The following is an 18980-nucleotide window of genomic DNA, read 5'->3' as shown; positions in this document are numbered from 1 at the left end:
CCCCTGCCTGAGGGGCGCGCTGTGAACACTTAACAATGCTCCCCTGCCTGAGGGGCGCGCTGTGAACATTTACCGGTGCTCCCCTGCCTGAGGGGCGCGCTGTGAACATTTACCGGTGCTCCCCTGCCTGAGGGGCGCGCTGTGAACATTTACCGGCGCTCCCCTGCCTGAGGGGCGCGCTGTGAACACTTGCCGGCGCTCCCCTGCCTGAGGGGCACGCTGTGGACCTTGCCGGCGCTCCCCTGCCTGAGGGGCGCGCTGTGAACACTTGCCGGCGCTCCCCTGCCTGAGGGGCACGCTGTGGACCTTGCCGGCGCTCCCCTGCCTGAGGGACGCGCTGTGAACACTTAACAATGCTCCCCTGCCTGAGGGGCGCGCTGTGAACATTTACCGGTGCTCCCCTGCCTGAGGGGCGCGCTGTGAACATTTACCGGCGCTCCCCTGCCTGAGGGGCGCGCTGTGAACACTTGCCGGCGCTCCCCTGCCTGAGGGGCACGCTGTGGACCTTGCCGGCGCTCCCCTGCCTCAGGGGCGCGCAGTGAACACTTGCCGGCGCTCCCCTGCCTGAGGGGCGCGCTGTGAACACTTGCCGGCGCTCTCCTGCCTGAGGGGCGCGCAGTGGACCTTTGCCCGTGTCCCCTATCTGAGGGGCGTGCCACGGCCCCCGCCGGTTTAACCGCACCCTGAATGGGATGCTACGACGCTTCCCCCCCCGGGACCTCCGCCAGTGGGACCAATGACTTCCCCCTCTGTTACTAGCAATCCGCGAAGTCCCGCAGGCCTCCACGAAATTCTCGCCCTTCGAGCTCCTCTATGGGCGGCGACCCCGCGGCGTGTTGGACCTCCTGCGGGAAACGTGGGAACACACCCCATCCGCGACGCAGGGTTTCCTTTTTTATTGAAAAAAACCTTGTCTGGTGGTACAAAGTAAAAACTGGAATAGAGGAAAATAAAACTAGAAGACTGGGGGTATTATTTCAATTCTGTATAAACCAAAGCAACAAAAAGATGTAAAAAAAACCAAACAAAGACCATTAAAAAAGTTAATTCAGCCACCTATATCAGAAGAAAAGTCAGGTCACTTACTTATTTCTAACTGTCGCTGTATCCGTCCTTTGCTGCGTTCTCGAAACTGAGTCTGGATCTTATTGTATTCTGTCATGACCTCCACAAGCTTCCAGGACAATACCAATGCCGGAGGAGGCGGGGCCAGGGCCGTCCCCAGCTATGGGCGGGGCAGAGCAGGGACTACAAAGGGCAGGGCCCTTTGCTCCGGGGGGGGGGGGGGCATCACGGACGGAGGCAGACACGGACGCCGAGCCGCTTCCGCCCGCCCTCGCTGCCGACTCCGGGGAGGCAGAGGACCCGGCAACCCCCGCGGAGCCAGACCTGCCTGCCGCGGTCTATCCGACCAAGTCGGCGGTTCGTGGACCGGGATACTTACCGGCGCTCCCCTGCCTGAGGGGCGCGCTGTGAACATTTACCAGCGCTCCCCTGCCTGAGGGGCGCGCTGTGAACACTTGCCGATGCTCCCCTGCCTGAGGGCCGCGCTGTGAACATTTACCGGCGCTCCCCTGCCTGAGGGGCGCGCTGTGAACATTTACCGGCGCTCCCCTGCCTGAGGGGCGCGCTGTGAACATTTACTGGCGCTCCCCTGCCTGAGGGGCACGCTGTGACCACTTGCCGGCGCTCCCCTGCCTGAGGGGCGCGCTGTGAACACTTGCCGGCGCTCCCCTGCCTGAGGGGCGCGCTGTGGACCTTGCCGGCGCTCCCCTGCCTGAGGGGCGCGCTGTGACCACTTGCCGGCGCTCCCCTGCCTGAGGGGCGCGCTGTGAACACTTGTCGATGCTCCCCTGCCTGAGGGGCGCGCTGTGGACTTTGCCGGCGCTCCCCTGCCTGAGGGGCGCGCTGTGGACCTTGCCGGCGCTCCCCTGCCTGAGGGGCGCGCTGTGACCACTTGCCGGCGCTCCCCTGCCTGAGGGGCGCGCTGTGAACCCTTGCCGACGCTCCCCTGCCTGAGGGGCGCGCTGTGAACCCTTGCCGACGCTCCCCTGCCTGAGGGGCACGCTGTGGACTTTGCCGGCGCTCCCCTGCCTGAGGGGCGCGCTGTGAACACTTGCCGGTGCTCCCCTGCCTGAGGGGCGCGCTGTGAACACTTGCCGGCGCTCTCCTGCCTGAGGGGCGCGCAGTGGACCTTTGCCCGTGTCCCCTATCTGAGGGGCGTGCCACGGCCCCCGCCGGTTTAACCGCACCCTGAAGGGGATGCTACGACGCTTCCCCCCCCGGGACCTCCGCCAGTGGGACCAACGACTTCCCCCTCTGTTACTAGCAATCCGCGAAGTCCCGCAGGCCTCCACGAAATTCTCGCCCTTCGAGCTCCTCTATGGGCGGCGACCCCGCGGCGTGTTGGACCTCCTGCGGGAAACGTGGGAACACACCCCATCCGCGACGCAGGGTTTCCTTTTTTATTGAAAAAAACCTTGTCTGGTGGTACAAAGTAAAAACTGCAATAGAGGAAAATAAAACTAGAAGACTGGGGGTATTATTTCAATTCTGTATAAACCAAAGCAACAAAAAGATGTAAAATAAACCAAACAAAGACCATTAAAAAAGTTAATTCAGCCACCTATATCAGAAGAAAATTCAGGTCACTTACTTATTTCTAACTGTCGCTGTGTCCGTCCTTTGCTGCGTTCTGGAAACTGAGTCTGGATCTTATTGTATTCTGTCATGACCTCCACAAGCTTCCAGGACAATACCAATGCCGGAGGAGGCGGGGCCAGGGCCGTCCCCAGCTATGGGCGGGGCAGAGCAGGGACTACAAAGGGCAGGGCCCTTTGCTCCGCGGGGGGGCATCACGGACGGAGGTAGACACGGACGCCGAGCCGCTTCCGCCTGCCCTCGCTGCCGACTCCGGGGAGGCAGAGGACCCGGCAACCCCCGCGGAGCCGGACCTGCCTGCCGCGGTCTATCCGACCGAGTCGGCGGTTCGTGGACCGGGATACTTACCGGCGCTCCCCTGCCTGAGGGGCGCGCTGTGAACATTTACCGGCGCTCCCCTGCCTGAGGGGCGCGCTGTGAACACTTGCCGATGTTCCCCTGCCTGAGGGGCGCGCTGTGAACATTTACCGGCGCTCCCCTGCCTGAGGGGCGCGCTGTGAACATTTACCGGCGCTCCCCTGCCTGAGGGGCGCGCTGTGAACACTTGGGTCGGGGGTCTGGGCAGCGTCTGCCAGGAGGGGGCCCCCGGTCCCGGTCGGGGGTCTGGGCAGCGCCTGGCAGGAGGGGGGCCCCCAGTCCCAGTCGGGGCTCTGGGCAGCGCCTGGCAGGAGGGGGCCCCCGGTCCCGGTCGGGGCTCTGGGCAGCGCCTGGCAGGAGGGGGCCCCCGGTCCCGGTCGGGGGTCTGGGCAGCGCCTGGCAGGAGGGGGCCCCCGGTCCCGGTCGGGGGTCTGGGCAGCGCCTGGCAGGAGGGGGCCCCTGGTCGGGGGTCTGGGCAGCGTCTGGCAGGAGGGGGCCCTGGTTGGGGTCCGGGCAGCGCCCAGAGTGCCACGGCCCCTCCCCCCCCTCTCCCCCCCGTCAGGGAGCCCCAATCTCTGTTGAGACTTCCAGGTGCTCCTGTGAGAGGAATCCTCAGTGGGTGTAAATTGGGGTCACTCCCCCCCCAGCTGAGCGCTTGTGGAAACTCGTGGCTCTTAGTGGGCGCTGCGGGGGGCACTGACCCATGTTCTGATTCGGAAGATTCCTGGCTGAGTAGCAGGGAAGTCGGTTTCGACTGATGAGGCAGCAGGAAGCAGCCCGGGTGACAGCTCGGAGGCCGGCAGGAAGCAGTCGGCTGCTTCCCAGGCAGGGATCAGCCGCAGGGGAACGGCTGCTCTCCTAAGGCTTGATTCAGGAGGTTCCCCGAGCCAGGGGCACCCTCGGTTCCTGGGTACGCCTCGGGGGCGGCTGCGTGGCTCCAGGGCATTTCACATTGGGTCTGAGGCTCTCTGGGTGACCAGCCTGCCTGGATCTGTGGGTCTGGCTGGTTTCTCATTCACCCACAGCCTCTGCAGCAAGTGTAAAGCGATGGGGTCTGGTTCTACACTCAGCTTCCTTTAAGGGTCCCCTCAAGATTCCCCCATTGCAGGAGGGGTCTCTCTGACCCCCCCCCCTCCCAAGGGCTATGCACAGGCCCTGCTCCCGGTGTAAGGGGCTGATGGGGGAACGGCCAGCAGGCCCTACACTGTTCTCCGCTTCCTGGGGGCGGAGCAGCAGTAGAGCAGCCCTGAGGCTGCTCTCGCTGCCACCGGGGGCAGGGCCCAGAATACTGGCAAAGGGAGCGTAGAGCCCCAGGGAACGCACGGTCCACGTGCACCATTCACGCGTAGGGGTGGGGATTCCATGTCATGAAACAGGAGCCATTTGGAGAAGGGAAGGGGCGGGGACAGGATGGTGATAACGGCCAGGGCATCGGCCTGGCAGGGCGGCTCCAATCTCTCGCAGAATTGAGCCCTTCCCTCGCTGGGGATTTCTCCGGGTGAGGTGGCTGCCTGCCCCTCCTGGTGCCGGGCACAGATCACGCCGCCCTCGCCACTGGGTGGCGTCTGCACCTGCAGCCGGATGCCCACTTCCACCGGTGTCAGAGTAGAGGGAGGGGCCCTTCCATGCCCCGCCCACAAACTACATTACGCCCACGTGAGCCGCCACCTACAGTGGATGGTGCTGTGGTTCCGGGTCCGATCCTGCTGCCTGCTGGGTCTCTGGGGCTATGATCCGTTCAGTGTGGGGTGGGGGAGCAGCGTGGCCCATGGGCTCAGTTCTTTGATGGAGGGGGGAAATTAAGGGGTGCCCCCTCCCAAACTCCACCCCTGTGTGGCACCAATGTGAACCATGGCTTGCACAAGTGTAGCTAGTCAAGGTGATTAGCTGGCCCCCATCACTGTGGTATCTGGGCGCTTCCCAATCTTTACTGTATGTATCCTCCCAGCCCGCTCTGTGAGGCAGGGCAGCGCTATTGTCCAGATGGGGAAACTGAGGCACGGAGCAGTGACTTGCCCAAGGTCACCCCGGCCGTCTGTGACAGAGCAGGGAAGTGACCTCATCTTTCCCAAGACAGGCTAGTGCACTAACTACTGAGCCATTCTGCCTCCGTGCACCTCCCAGCCCCCGTTCTCACAGGAGGGACGTTACCGATGGCGGCCTTCAGCCAGCCATCGTGGGGGCATGCGCGCCAGCGGCGCCCTTCGTACCCCTGTGCGCGCTCCTCCCAGACCGCCCCTGCGAGGGATTCCCCTTTCTGAGGCTCCCCCACTCCCAGCACAGCTGGCGAGGGTGAAAGCCGAGATCCTGAGGAACGAGCCAGTAGCCCCAGAGAGGCTCCAGGGCAGTGGAGCTGCTGCTTCCTGGGTGCAAGTCGTGCCTATGCTTGGGGTCGCATCGTGGGTCGCTATGCAGGGAGCTAAGATCCTGAGACAGGGTGACCAGACATCTTGATTTTGGGGCCTTTTTCTCATATAGGCTCCTATTACCCCCACCCTCGTCCCAATGTTTCACACTTGCTGTCTGGTCACTGAGATGCTGCAGGGAGTGTACGTCTGAGGCCTTCTCTCGCTGGTGCCGTGTGTCTGGCTAGAAAACGGGCCGAGTATTTCCTTGGTGGCAACAGCATAACGGATGCTAAAGAGGGTCTGTCTCGGAGGCTAAACCCCCCAGGACTCCCCCGAGCTGGGAGGTTCTGGTAGGTTTTGTGGCCCAGGGCCGGTTCTAGTCTCTGGCGGGTCTCCACAACGGGGAGCTGAGCTGATGGGGGATAATCACCCCCTGGGTGCAACGGGCATTGGTCTGGGCTGATCCGCAAATGTCAGGTGCCTTGCAAGTGTCTCCTTCCCAGAGTGGGGGGCCCCTGGAGCCTCCTGAAAATCCTTGGGGGAGGAAGTTGAAGGGATGCGGGATGAGAATCCATCGGGGGCTGGATAGGCCCCCGCAGAGTTAAAACGTGTCCTGCCCTGAAGACTCTGCCACGTGTCCCTCCAGCCTTCCCCTCCGGTCAGGCTCACCTCTCAGCAGGCAGGAGCCGCAGCCTTGCTGGGATCCCCCCCCACTGTGAACTCCAGCTGCTGGTGCCCCCTTAAAATGCCCCCCCCCCCGCACACAGCACTTCGATTGGATATGGTATCCTCACTTCTTGTGCGGTGTTGCTCTGCGTTGCGAAACCGCCGCCGTGCTCCACCCCAGAGGCTGCTGCATCTCAGCTCCCGGTGAGGGAACCCTGGATAAACAGTCGCTGTGCCCCACACCACGCCCAGACCCAGTCACTCAGTCCTGGGTGTAGGATCCCTGTCTAAACAGCTGCCGCGCCCCACCCCAGAGGCAGCTGCATCAGTGCAGGGTGAGCCATCCCTGTATAAACAGCCACTGTGCCCTACCCCAAGGCGGCTGCATTGTGGCTCTAGGTGAGGGATCCCTATATAAACAGCTGCCACACCCCACCCCAGAGGCAGCTGCATTTCAGCACCAGGTGGGATCCTTGTCTATCATCAACTAGGCGTGGCTAAGCTCTGCCGACAACCTCTTACTACCCGCTGTCATGACAACCCTGCCCCTGCCGGCAGGTGGCTAATTCGAGCTGTGATCACCCCCAGCCCCTTCCTGTCTGGGTTGTGTCTCTGCACTCCCTGCCCCCTGGGTGTCTGTGTGGAAGAGATGACACAGCAGCATCTGCAGGGGAGTAGTAGCCTGCAGTTTCTTAGCCAAGAATAGCCGAGCTCTCCACGTTTGGGGGCCGGGTTTTGGTTGGTTGGGTTTTTTGGGGTTTTCAGCTTGTCTGGCCTGGGCTTCGTTTCCCAGCCGCTGTGCCCACCCCAGAGCTGCCCTGCCATGTTCTGTTGCCTCCAGCATCCCGGGCCCTGCCACTTTAACTCCTTCAAGCGGCTCCCAGTCATGTTCTGGCCCCTCTAGGCTGTGCAGAGGGGGAGGGAAAAGCCCCTGCTAGAATCACCCCTTTGGGCAGGGGCTCTGGGTGAAGCAGCCCCTGTGCCTCACCCCAGAAGTGGCTGCATCTCGTCGCCGGGTGAAGGATCCCTGTATAAACATCTGCCATTCCCCTCCACCCCTTCTGCGGTGACAGAGGGGTCCCTCACCTGGTAGGGAGATGCAGCCGCCTCTGGGGTGGTGCGTTGGGGCTGTTTGTGCAGGGATCCTGCCCCCTCCCAGGGACTGCTTCTCACTCTGAGTCCATGCCGATAGGGCCCTCGATCTCTGTCTGGGGGGCAGGGGGTGTCTTGCTGTTACCGTAATACACCTAATAGTGCGAGGTGAGCGGGAAGCAGGATCATGGGGTGGCCTTGCAGATCGTTGCAGAGAATCTGCGCCATGCATAAGGGGCGGCACAGCGGTGCGTTGAACCAAGGCCGGTCAGCGCCGCCGGGACGCGGCGGGTGACTTGATTACGCGTAAGAGGTGGTACTTCGGGCAAGGATCAGTCAAGCAGGGCCTTAAAGGGGAATCGGCCCCTTCCCCTGGAGTTCCCTGGCTGATGCCAGGTTACGCCAGTGGGGCAGCTGGCCCCAGCAGTTTGTCTTTGCTCTGCCTGGGCTCCCTCTGGTTGTAAATTGCAGGGAGCGGCCCCTGTTGGAGCCATAAATAAACAAGCCCTTCGCTTTGCAGAATCAACATTTATAAAGGGCCAGATCCCGGCTGGTGTAAATGGGCCCAGCTGCGCTGGCTCCGGTGGCGCAACGCTGGTCTACACCAGCTGGGGGGCTGGCCTAGAGGCTTCAGGGCCTCATGTGAGATCGGGTGTGTGTGTGTAGGGGGTGGGGGGATACAGGCTGGGGTGGAGGGAGGGACTGTGCAGCTCTCCTAGGGCCGAGTGCCCCCTCCCCGATCCCCTCCCTGTTAGTTCTTGCCCCAGAGTCTCCACCCGGCAGGGCAGAGAGCCCAGGCTGTGAGTCAGGGCCCTGCACCGAGGCTGGTTTGCTCTGGCCGTCAGCACAAGATTCCTGGCTTGCATCTGCCCTGGCCGTGCCCATGCCTTGGCGCGGGATGGCTGCATGCCAGCTCCTGGCAGTGCCTCCCCGGCCAGTCACTGCTGCCTGCCGGCCCCTAAGCAATGCCGTCCCTCCCTTGCACTGCTGCGTGCCAGTGCCCATCCAGCACGTGCCCCTCCGTGGGCTGCTCCATGCCTGTGCCCATCTGCCCTGTCATCCACCCGATACCCCTCCACTCCCTCCCGCATCCCTCCACCCTTCCGTGCCAGCTCCCACCCCCGACACAACCCCGAGGAGAGCGCTACTGTGGGATGTTTCATCGCTCCGGATGGAAAGAGCTCGGTGATGAGTCCCAGTGGCTCTATGATCTCAAGGCTCCCCCTGCCTCAGTTTCCCCCGGCAGCATTGCCTCCACACACAGCAGGATGGAGACAACCTTCCCATGATGCCCCACTAGCATGAAGCCAGGGTATTTGAACAGCAGTGATTGGGCAAGCAATCTACCAATGAGAGCTCTTGCCACCAATCTCCCTCCAACCCATGGCATGCAAATTAGCAGTGGAAGAAGGGCGAGGATTGGTTAAGCTACCTCTGATGTCATAACAGCCCTGCTGAGACTGTTATGATGACAGTTATTACATGCAGCGATTAACAACTTTGCTTAATCGCAACCGAATTGCTTCAGGTACAGTCTGCGCGCGAGCTCCCAGGATGGTAAGCTCGAGGGGTCTGCGTTATCCAGGGGTTAAGGTCACTGAGGACCCAGTTTGGGATTAATTCTAGCTCCTAAATTAGTTAACCAATTCCCTTGCGAATTCTCAGCCAGTTCACTCTGTCCCGGGAGAGCGAGGACTGTCCGTTTCGGGAGGACGCACTGGGGTTTTTTTCATATGAAATGAAGAGAGTCGGATCCCAGCTTCAAGGGCCAATTATTGTGCTGGGCACGATAGAGACCCTGACCAAAATCAGCACCCCTGGCGCCGGGCGCTGCTCAGACACTTAGCCAGACAGTCCTTGTCCCAAAGAGTTCACTGTCTAAACAAGGGAAGGACAAGAGGAGAAACTGAGGCACAAAAGGGGGAAGTGCCTTGCCCCAGGTCCTTGGCAGAGCTGGGAATAGAGCCCAGCTGCCCTGGGCCTCAGCTGGTGTCCTCTCCATCGCACCACGCGGCGGCTCTAGGAGGGCAGAGCCCAATGGCTGTCAGCACAAGCCGGGGAACCAGAGCGGTTGCTTCACTTGACTGGCCCGGAGCCACAGGGATCCGAACTGGTCGGGCTGGTTGGGTTGGAGGCCCTGGCGAAGAAGCAGCTGGCGCGGGGGCTGCGCAGACCCCCCCCCCCGCCAGGATCGGGCCCCCAGCACGCACCGGGGGCCGTGCAGGCCGCCTCCGGGATCGGGCCCCCCAGTGCATGCTGGGGGCTGAACACACGTCTGCTGTGGGAGCCGGGAACTTCACTCCATTGCCTGGTCGTCCTCGGATTACAACTCCCATGAAGCAGCCCGGTAACCCTCCTAGTGAGCAGAGGTGGGGCATCATGGGAGTGGCCGGCCCTGGTGCATCATGGGCGACGTAGTCCACGTGATGACCTGGGCCTCGGGGTAGAACTGGGGCAGGCAGGAGGCACCAGCACTACAGCTCCCCTGAGGCTCTGCGATGGCGTTTGCCAACAGACGTCTCTTGGGCTTCGGGCCTTCTGGTTTGCGGTGGAAAAATCCAGTTTTTCTGCAGGAAGCAGAGGCTTTTCCTGGCTCTCAGTTCCCCCTCCCCCCCCAACTCTAACCACTAGACTCCACTCCCCTCCCAGAGCCAGGAGAGAACCCAGGAACCCTGGCTCCCAGCCACTAGACCCCCACTCCCCACCCCTCTGCCTTGCTGATGCCCCCTCTCCGCCCCCCCCCCCCAGATGGCCTCTGCCAACGACACCCAGCAGGCCCAGAAAGATGCCGCCAAAAAGAAATTCGACTACATGTTCAAGCTGGTGATCATCGGGAACAGCAGCGTGGGGAAGACGTCCTTCCTGTTCCGCTACGCCGACGACTGCGTGGGCATCGACTTCAAGCTGAAGACGGTCTACTGGAACGAGAAGCGGGTCAAGCTGCAGATCTGGGTGAGCGCTGGGGAGGGGAGGGAAGCGAGACCCTGGCGGGGAGGGAGGGAGGCCCCGGGGGATCCCAGCGGGACAGTTTCTCTCTTGGGGGCGGGACTGTCTCTTTGTGCTGTGTTTTGTACAGCATCTAGCGCAATGGGGTCCTGGGTCATGGCTGGGACGCCCAATGTTACCGTAATACTGATAGTAGCTGAATGAGGATTAGCCATGGTCCAGGCGGCCCCGCGCTTATCGATCAGGGGCCTCGGGCCAGAAGAGATCCAGCACCCTGTATGCTCTGGTGTCGGCACCAGACACTGGGAGGGGAGAGAGAGAGAGAGAGAGAGAGAGAGAGGCGTCCAACCCATCCTGCTGCCCCTAGCAGGGCAATACTATACCGCAGGTGAATTCCTCCTGACCCGAGCTGGGGATCGGCCTGTGCCCTGAAGCATGAGGGTTGATGGCCCTTTTCCTTTCAATCCTCGCCAGGTGCCGGCCTTTCGGTCCCAGATTCCTGGGACTTCTGGCCCCACGCGGGGCGCGCACCTTTCCCCAGCACCCTTGTCTGTACACACCCCTGCAGCCAGCCCTGAGCCCCCACTGCCCAGGAGGCGGTTCGGAGGCCTGGCAGTTGGAGAGGCTCTGCCCTGCGTGGTGGGGTGTTGGGCCAGCTCCCCACATGGGGAGTGGATCAGAACTTGGTGGCTCCCAGCACTTGTGTGTAGCAAATGGGCGTGAAATATGCACACTTCCCCCACACCCCCCCCCACTGGGAGGGGGCTGTTACCGTAATCACTGGAGTGCTGCAACGCTTCCTTTTTAAAACTTCATTTCCTCTTCTGTTGGAGGAAGCCGTTCTGTCCAGTGCTGCGGCCCTACAGGGAAGAGGCCCCACCTCCCGACCCGGAGCCAGCCAGTCCCCTGCCCAGAGTTAGATCAGAGCCAGCACCCTCTGGAAGGGGAAAGGCCCCGTGCCCCATTCCCAGCCCCCTTGAACCAGCCAGTCCCCTGCCCTGGGCCCAGCCCAGAACCAGCGCCCCCTAGAGGGGAAAGGCCTTGTGACCCATTCTGTGGAGAGTGACACTTTTTCAGACTCTCTTTATTTCTTGAATGCAACGTGGCCCCGACCCCGGCCCCCAGCTGGTGTGATTCAGCCTCGCTCTCTTGGCACCAGGTCACTTTACACCGGCCGGGGATCTGGCCCGTTGGCTCCACTGGCTCTGTGGCCGAGTGGGGGTCGGGCCCACGTCAAGCTGAGGCCCCACTGGCCGCCCCGTCCCACGGTCCCGGCTGGCGGGCCCGGATCAGCACGTTCTTTTCCTGTTATCTCCATGGCCGGCAGCTGCGGCGAAGTCCCTAAGTGCAGCCGGATCCCCCGGTGCTGAGGGTAAACATGCCTCCCCTCCCCACGCGGCAGCTGCAGCTGTCACTGGCTTTCGCGGGGAGGGAGGGGGGTCAGAGTCTCTTTGCTCCTGAAGGCCTCTGGCAGTCACCATGGTAATGGCACCAGCCTGCGTGTGCTTTGGCTCGGGCAGCAGCTGGCGTTACCTTGACTCCGGTAAATGCCGCCGGGCACCATCATGCAAAGGCTCCACCCGAAAAAGATTATTTCCCCCCTGCCCCCAAATCCTCTGGGGTCTCCCCCACCAACCTGGGGACCGAGAGACCCAATCTGTCCCCCTTTTTTTATTCTGTTTTAGCCTGTGGAACTCATTGCCACTGATTTTTTTCCATGGTGGGAACTTCACCAGCCTCCTAATGCCACCTCTGAACAATGTCTGCCTCCTCATTTACCCTCTGTCAATGCAGTTAGCCTGAGGAACTCACTGCCGCAAGAGGCCACTTTTGGAGAAAGGCTGCCTGGCCAGGTGGAGCCCTGCTCTGGGGATTTCTATAAGGCTGAGCGGTCTCTGCACGTGCTGTGGCTTGAATCTTTGCAGGCCGTAACTCCACAGACTCCAGCCGGGAATTTGGCCCAGTTTGTTTTTTTTTCCACTGTAACCTCTTGACCCACTGTGATAGGCGGGAGAGACCCGGAGGAGCAGTGTTGGCTAATGGAAGCCCTCTCTGGGCACTGACCTGACCACTAGGAGGGATGGGTGATTTAGATCAGGGGCACGTGTAGGAGCGACATTACGGTAGCAGGTGGTTAACCCTTTGGCTTGGCTTCGCTGGAGTCACTCCCCTGCTTAATTAGATCTGAAGCTCTTTGGGGCAGGGTCCATCTGTTTGTTCTGCGGATGTACAGCACCTGGCGCGTGGGTTCCTGGGCCGCGACGCTGAGGCGCTACCACAATCCGCCTCATAAATAAGTATTTACGCCTGTGCTTTGCTTTATGGGGACACAGCTGAATGGAGAGGGGCTCATTGAAATGAAGATGGACATATGCCTTCCTGCCACCTCCCAAAAGGATTCGTGGAAGTGTCTCTGCCTGACCCTCCGAAAAAGAGGGAGGTCAATAAATAGGTGTATTATGATAGCACTTAGCAGCCCCAGTGATAGCCCAGGACTCCACTGCGCTGGGGGCTGTACATTATTAGGTGTATTATGGTAGTGCCTAAGAGTCCAGCCATGGCCCAAGACCCCATAGGGCCAAGCACGATACATTATTTATTAGGTGGATTACGGTAACACCCAGTAGCCCCAGCCATGGATTGGGATCCAATTATGGTAGGTGCCATACATTATTTGTTAGGTGTATTACGGTAGGACCTAGGCGCCCCAGTCGTGTGGCCCGTAACTCCATTGCGCTGGATGCTGTACATTATTAGGTATATTACGGTAGCACCTAGGAGCCCCAGCCATGGCCCAGAACCCCATTGCGCTGGGCGCTGTACATTATTAGGTGTATTACAGTAGCACCTAGCTCCCCCCCCAGCCATGTCTCAGAACCCCATTGCGCTGGGCGCTGTACATTATTAGGTGTATTACGGTAGCACCTAGGGCCCACCCCCTCACAGCCATGGCCCAGAGCCCCATTGCGCTGGGCGCTGCATGAACACAGAACAAAAAGACGGTCCCTGCCCCAGGGTGCTGAACCTCTAAATTCAACTAATTTAACAGAGACTAGTTTAAGGCCTAGCTTTGATCCCATCACCTAGCAGTGAGTTCCACAGGCTAAAACCTGTGATGTCCTCCCATCAGCTGTAAGGCCGGCTCTCCATTCCAGACACCCGCCGCCAGCAGACTCTGCTAGTCAGGGCCGTGTAGACGGGTGAGGTCTGGCCGACCCAGCAGAACCCCTACCGGAGACGCGGTTATAGCAGCCGAGCGTTGCTTTTGCTGGGCGTGGTGATTTTGGTGAGGTGGGGTGGAATGAGCGATCCTGGTGGAGCGCCGCCTGCCCAAACAAAAACAAAAACAAACCCGGAGTGCCGCCCCCTCCCAAGGTGCCGCCCCAAGCACGTGCTTGGTAGGCTGGTGCCTGGAGCCGGCCCTGGAATGGAGACACCAGGGTATTTAAACAGCAGTGATTGCGCAAGCAATCTACCAATGAGAACTCTTGCCGCCAATCTCCCTCCAACCCATCCAGCATCCCTGTAGTCCTGCCTTCCGCAGCGGGCTGACTAGGATCCCACCCGGTCTCTTCCCTATCCCGCACCCCTCCACGAGTCCCCTCCTTGCCCACCCCATCCAGGCAAGCCGCCCACGCTTCGCTCTGTCTCCATACGGCAGAAAGGGGATCCTCCAGCTCGCCAGTGTTTTATTTTTAACAGCAGCCCGTTTTTCCATTCCGGCCCCTTAGTAATAGATTTTTTTTTTAATTACACGCAAACAGTGCGTCTTACGTGCCTCTGAGCTGTCATGGAAACGAGCCCCAGTTCCTGGTACCAGCCTGACACTTCCAGGCCTTTTAATGAAAAGATCCGTCTGTCACGGCCCTCTGGGTGCTCTCTGGGCTCCACAGTAACAGGCCCATCTCTGGTCTCCTCCTGCTCCCGAGAGTAGATAAGAGCCGTACAAGGCCAAGCAGATAGCAGGCAGCTGACATTTCTCACCCTCCCACAATGCACCGCTTCACAGCCCCTAACTGAAGCATCCCTGCGGACATCTGGGGAGAGATGGGCCCTGCCCCAGGGAGCTTGCAGTCCAAAGAAAGGGTTATCCCTTGTTTTACAGATGGGGAAACTGAGGCACGGGGTGGCGGGAGTCTCTGGCAGGAAGTGAGGGGGAGCATTAACCCCCAAGCCTCCCGCAGCGCTGCCTCCGGGTTGAAATCTTCCCCTGTGCCGCTGGGGATCTTGCAAAGAAGCAGCTCTTATTTGTGTGTGTTGTGGGGACGGGATTGTTTAAAGGACACCACAGTGCGGGAGAGATACCGGACGATCTCAAGGGCTTATTACCGAGGAGCCATGGGCTTTCTGTTAATATACGACATCGCCAACCAGGATTCCTTCAATGCCGTGCAGGACTGGTAAGAGACCCCCTGTTCCCTTGCATTGTACCATGAGAGCCAGTCATGTCCAGGGCTGAGTGAAGATACAGGCACTGGGGGCCCCTGTTTAGGGCCCCTGGCTCCCTGAGGGTCACAGGGATTGAGGTCAAGATCTCCGTGGGGGAAAATGAGTTCTCTGACTGGTGCTGGTGGTGAAGAAAAGCTTGAGTCGAGCAAAACGGACGTCTGCCTGAGTCTGCCGAGAGCCTGAGCCCGTCCGCCTGAGGGGGGCAGCTGCGCTGCGTGTAACTGATGCAGCCAAGCTGCCTGCATCTGCAGAAAGCAAACTGTGTGTGAGAGTGGGGGGGGGGAATATGGGCCCCTCAATCCCTCCTGCCCTGGGGAGGGCCCTGCCTCCATTGGAAACTCCTGATAAGGTTGCAGCGCTCATGTTCCTTAAAGACACGGCGTCATGGGGAAGAGCCCATCCGTAAAGACTCACTGGATTTTTAAGATCTTTTATGGGGGGCAGGGCAGTGTTGGGGATGGAAGAGGCAGGTCACTGCACTGAACTATGGGGAAAACCGGGGCGGGGTCGACCTCAGAGATGGGGCTCTTCCCCCCCCCCCCCCGACTTTTTCACTGCTCCTTATTCCTGGCTTCACCCCTCTCTGGGGTCTGTTTGTCATCACCCCCCGTGCCCAGCTGCAGCCTCCCGCAGGGAGAGGCGCAAATCTGCTGGGGCCACCCATGAGTCAGATTGACAGTGAGTCACCGGGATTAGGGAGGAGGAGTCAGGCTGTCCGAGGCGGATGCTGCAGCTCGGAGCCCCTGAGCTGCCTCGGGCCAGGCTGAATGGGGAAGGGGTTTAGCCCAGGGATATAGTGGAAGCCAGGACTCCTGGGTCCTCTCCCTTGCTCTGGAAGGAGGGTGGGGTCTAGTGGTTAGAGCAGGGGGCTTGGGAGTCAGGACTCTGAGGTTCTGTTCTGGGAGGGGAGCCCTCGGACAGCTGCTTTCACTCACGCAAAGCCCACTGGGTGCCATTTCTTCCTGGGACTGTGTTTAACGCCGCTGAACACTGATGGATGCACTTTCCCTCTAAAGATCTCCGAGTGCTTTACAAACAGGGTTTGGTATTTATTGTTATTATTTTGATCCCTCTTTCACAGAAGGGGAAACTGAGGCACAAGGTAGCAGAGACACCCAAAGTAGTCATCTTTTCCACCCCCTCCTCTCTACCCACTAGGCCCCTCTCCCCTCCTAAGCCTGGGCATAGATAGAACTTCAGACTCCTCACTCCCAGCCCCACAGCTCAAACACTAGACCCCCAAAGCTCTCCCAGAGCTGGGGATAGAGCCCAGGAGTCCTGACCTCAAAAGGATAGTAAACAATGTGAGTTGGGGCGTTCAGTCCTTCCCGTGGAAGAGCCTGTCATAGGTCTCACCCCCACTTAGAGCTGTTGGGTTCCAAAATGGGGACCTGCATGGACTCCCCTAAACTAAAATCCTAGTTTAGATCTGGTAAAAGCTGCCACCACCCAATAATGTACGTGTATTGGGACACAGTCCTTCCCCAAAATCCTTGGGGATCCCAAGAGCCCCAAATCCATGGAGTTCTTACACCTAGGAGAAATAAACCATTCCCCCCTGCTTCCTCCCCCCTCCCTTTTCCTAGGAGAGATATCGGGATCCAACTACAGAGGGATGCCTCCTCCTCTCTCCTCCCCTTTCCCTGAGAATTCACCCAAGGAAAGATCAACCAAGTCCTTAACAGAAAAGATTTATTAAAAAATAAAAAAAAAATCTCTGTAATACCAAGATGGAACAATACACAGGGTCTAAATTTATCAATCTCTGGAGAGAATTCCCCCTCCCTTCTTTCTCAGTAAAAGCAATAACAGTACAGAATTAAAGAAATTCTATAGCAAAACACAAAATTGCAAATACAGAAATAAAAGTATAAGAATACTAGTTCCTTGCTAATACTCACTAGCTTGAATAGAAGAATTTATTGCAGAAACCTGGGAGGACTTGATTAAGATGTCTGTACTCCCTTAACTCCCAAGAGAGACTCTCTAAAACAAAGAACAGAAAAAAAACTTCCCTCCACAGGGATTTGAAAATATCTTGTCCCTGATTGATCCTCTGGTCAGGTGTTCACAGGTACTGCTTGTTAACCCTTTACAGGTAGAAAAAACCCTTAACCCTTAACTAACTGTTTATGACAGAGCCTATATGTTGTGCAAATTCCTGGCTGGTGTGGGGCTCATGTTGCTTTAAGACGGGGTGGGGCGGGGTCCCCAGCGATAAAATACACATTGGATTTGTAACCCTGCTCTTTTATAAGGAAAGGAGGAGTCAGAGTGGGGTGGGGTGAAGGTGATTGACAGCTGGGTGGGCACGGCTTGTAAGCAAGGCCCGAGTTCAATTCCCACCCCTGCTCCATAGGGCAACCCAGATCAAGACCTACTTGTGGGATAACGCCCAGTGTGACTTGGAAGACGACCGAGTGGTGGCCACGGAGGATGGCAAGCGGCTGGCAGATGAGCTAGGTAGGTGCCCTCCACTCCAGCCCCGCAGCGGCTGGAGAACCTGGAACAGATTTTTCTGTTTGGCGACAATTCCAAAAACCCCAGGAATGAACATTCGTGGTGGTGGGTGTCAATGTTTTTCAAAACGTTCAGCATGTTGAAAACTATTTTGTTTCAACTTGAGGCAGAAGTTTTGAACTGGAGCATTTTTAACATCTTTTGTTTAATTTTAAAGAACACAATTGAAGGAAATTTTGAGAGGAAAAAAACTTAAATGTGTTATTTTTTAAAAAATTCTTTTTTTGTTGGTTTATTTTTTTGGGAGGGGGGTTGTTTTTTGGTTTGGGTTTTCTTCCCCTCCAACTGCAACAATTTGGCAGAACCAAATTCCCATGAAAATCAGCAGTCGGTAGGCACCTAATTTAGGCCTGAGGGCTCAGGCACTTGGCTAATGTTTTATTTGCAATCACAAACTTCTCCATGAACAGAAGGGGCCTCTCCCAATCATCTCGCCGCCCTTAACTCTTGTTTTTTGTGTCACCTCGCCCCCTAGTGGCCAACGTCAACAGATAAAAGTCCTACTGCTGCTGGCCTCTACAGTCCTAGATTCCAAGGCCAGAAGGGACCATTGTGATCAGCTAGTCTGACATCTTGCATCACACAGGCCAGAGACCTGTAGGTAGTTATAGAGGGGGATCAGGTTATTGCTCCGTTAGCTCAGGTGTTAAGGGATTGGGGGTTTCATGCCAAAGGCTAAGGGTTCAAATCCTCTTCCTGGATCCACCGTAAGAATGGCCATATTGGGTCAGACCAAGGGTCCATCTAGCCCATCCTGTCTTCTGATGCCAGGTGCCTCAGAAGGAATGAACAAGTGATTCATCCCCTGTTGCCCATTCCCAGCTTCTGGCAAACAAAGGCTAGGGACACCATCCCTGCCCATCCTGGCTAATAGCCATCGATGGACCTATCCTCCATGAACTTCTCTGGTTCTTTTTTGAACTCCGTTTTAGCGTTGGCCTTCACAACATCCTCTGGCAAGGAGTTCCACAGATTGACTGTGCGTTGTGTGTACTTTCAGTCACCAACACACGATTTTTCTCCTTCTCCTCTTCTTTCTCTTTCCCTCTTTTCTCTCCCTTCCTTCCCTCCCCTTCCCACAGGGTTTGAATTCTTCGAAGCCAGCGCCAAGGACAACATCAACGTCAAGCAGGTCTTTGAGCGCCTGGTGGACAATATCTGCAAGAAGGTGAATGAGAGCCTGGCCACCAACTCCATCCTCATCGGCAACAGCAAGAGACTCCGCCCCCGCAGTCCAGCCGCTGCTCCTCCTAGATAAGACTCCACCCACCTCCGCTCCTCTCTTTCTGCCCCTCTCTCCCCCCGCCCCAGCGATCACATTGTTGTCATAAATAAATAGGATGGAACCTTATGAGGAGAGGCAGATCTCTTGGGCTGGTGTCCCACTGTTTCTCTATTTGACAACAATGCAATGGATTCATTTTCCCTTTCCTTATCCCCAAGCCAGGGTTCTTCTGTCCCAGCAACCACGGCCAGTGGAGGGATGAGGAACATGAGCCCATCCACCGGACCTCAGAGGTGGTGCGGCAGGGGCAGGCCCAGGCCCCCCACCGCTGACGCAAATTGGCCTGACTTCCGTTGACTTCGATGGCGCTGACGTGGGTGCTACGGATCCAACGGGGGTCTGATGCCTCAGCAGCTGCGCAGTCTCTTGGGTGTGCGTCTATTAACCAAGCCCTAGGTGCAGCTTTGCAGAAGGCTGGGGCATCGAACCCCCACGTAGATCTGTGACAACTGCTCTGTGTTTGTAAGATGGGGAGGGGTGTCGGGGGAGATGTGGGGAGGTTTCCTGTGCAGAGCTTGCTGCAGGATCCTCATGCTGGAAAACAGGTGTTGGGGGAGGGGGAAGATCCATTTTCATCTCAATTTTCCACTGAACATTTCAGGCTTTTCCCAGTGAAAATTCGTGTCCTGAACATCTTTGACCAAAAATCGGAGCTA

General features: G+C 58.4%; 1 protein-coding gene across 2 annotated transcripts; it reads left to right on the top strand.

Moving 5' to 3' along the window:
- Positions 1-1347: 1347 nt before the first annotated feature.
- On the top strand, positions 1348-18611 carry LOC123353488 (ras-related protein Rab-3D-like). 2 transcript variants are annotated; one of them, XM_044994589.1, is made up of 5 exons: positions 1348-1422; positions 9873-10076; positions 14352-14470; positions 16879-16982; positions 18122-18611. In XM_044994589.1, the coding sequence occupies exons 2-5, from the start codon at positions 9873-9875 to the stop codon at positions 18295-18297; spliced, it is 603 nt and encodes a 200-aa protein (XP_044850524.1). In that variant the 5' UTR covers positions 1348-1422; the 3' UTR covers positions 18298-18611. The 2 variants fall into 2 exon arrangements, with proteins under 2 accessions (XP_044850524.1, XP_044850523.1); XM_044994588.1 differs by lacking the exon at positions 1348-1422 and adding an exon at positions 8116-8681.
- Positions 18612-18980: the final 369 nt, after the last annotated feature.

Source organism: Mauremys mutica, chromosome 20, assembly GCF_020497125.1.
Source record: "Mauremys mutica isolate MM-2020 ecotype Southern chromosome 20, ASM2049712v1, whole genome shotgun sequence".
NCBI lineage: Eukaryota > Metazoa > Chordata > Testudines > Geoemydidae > Mauremys > Mauremys mutica.
Note: the sequence above shows the minus strand (reverse complement) of the source record. Positions and strands in the feature narration are given on the sequence as shown.

Coding starts and splice junctions, on each gene's coding strand:
- LOC123353488 (XM_044994588.1), top strand. CDS start 8,607: ATGCAGCGATTAACAACTTTGCTTAATCGCAACCGAATTGCTTCAGGT. Junction 10,077..14,351: donor GGGTCAAGCTGCAGATCTGG/GTGAGCGCTGGG, acceptor GATTGTTTAAAG/GACACCACAGTGCGGGAGAG. Junction 14,471..16,878: donor TTCAATGCCGTGCAGGACTG/GTAAGAGACCCC, acceptor CCTGCTCCATAG/GGCAACCCAGATCAAGACCT.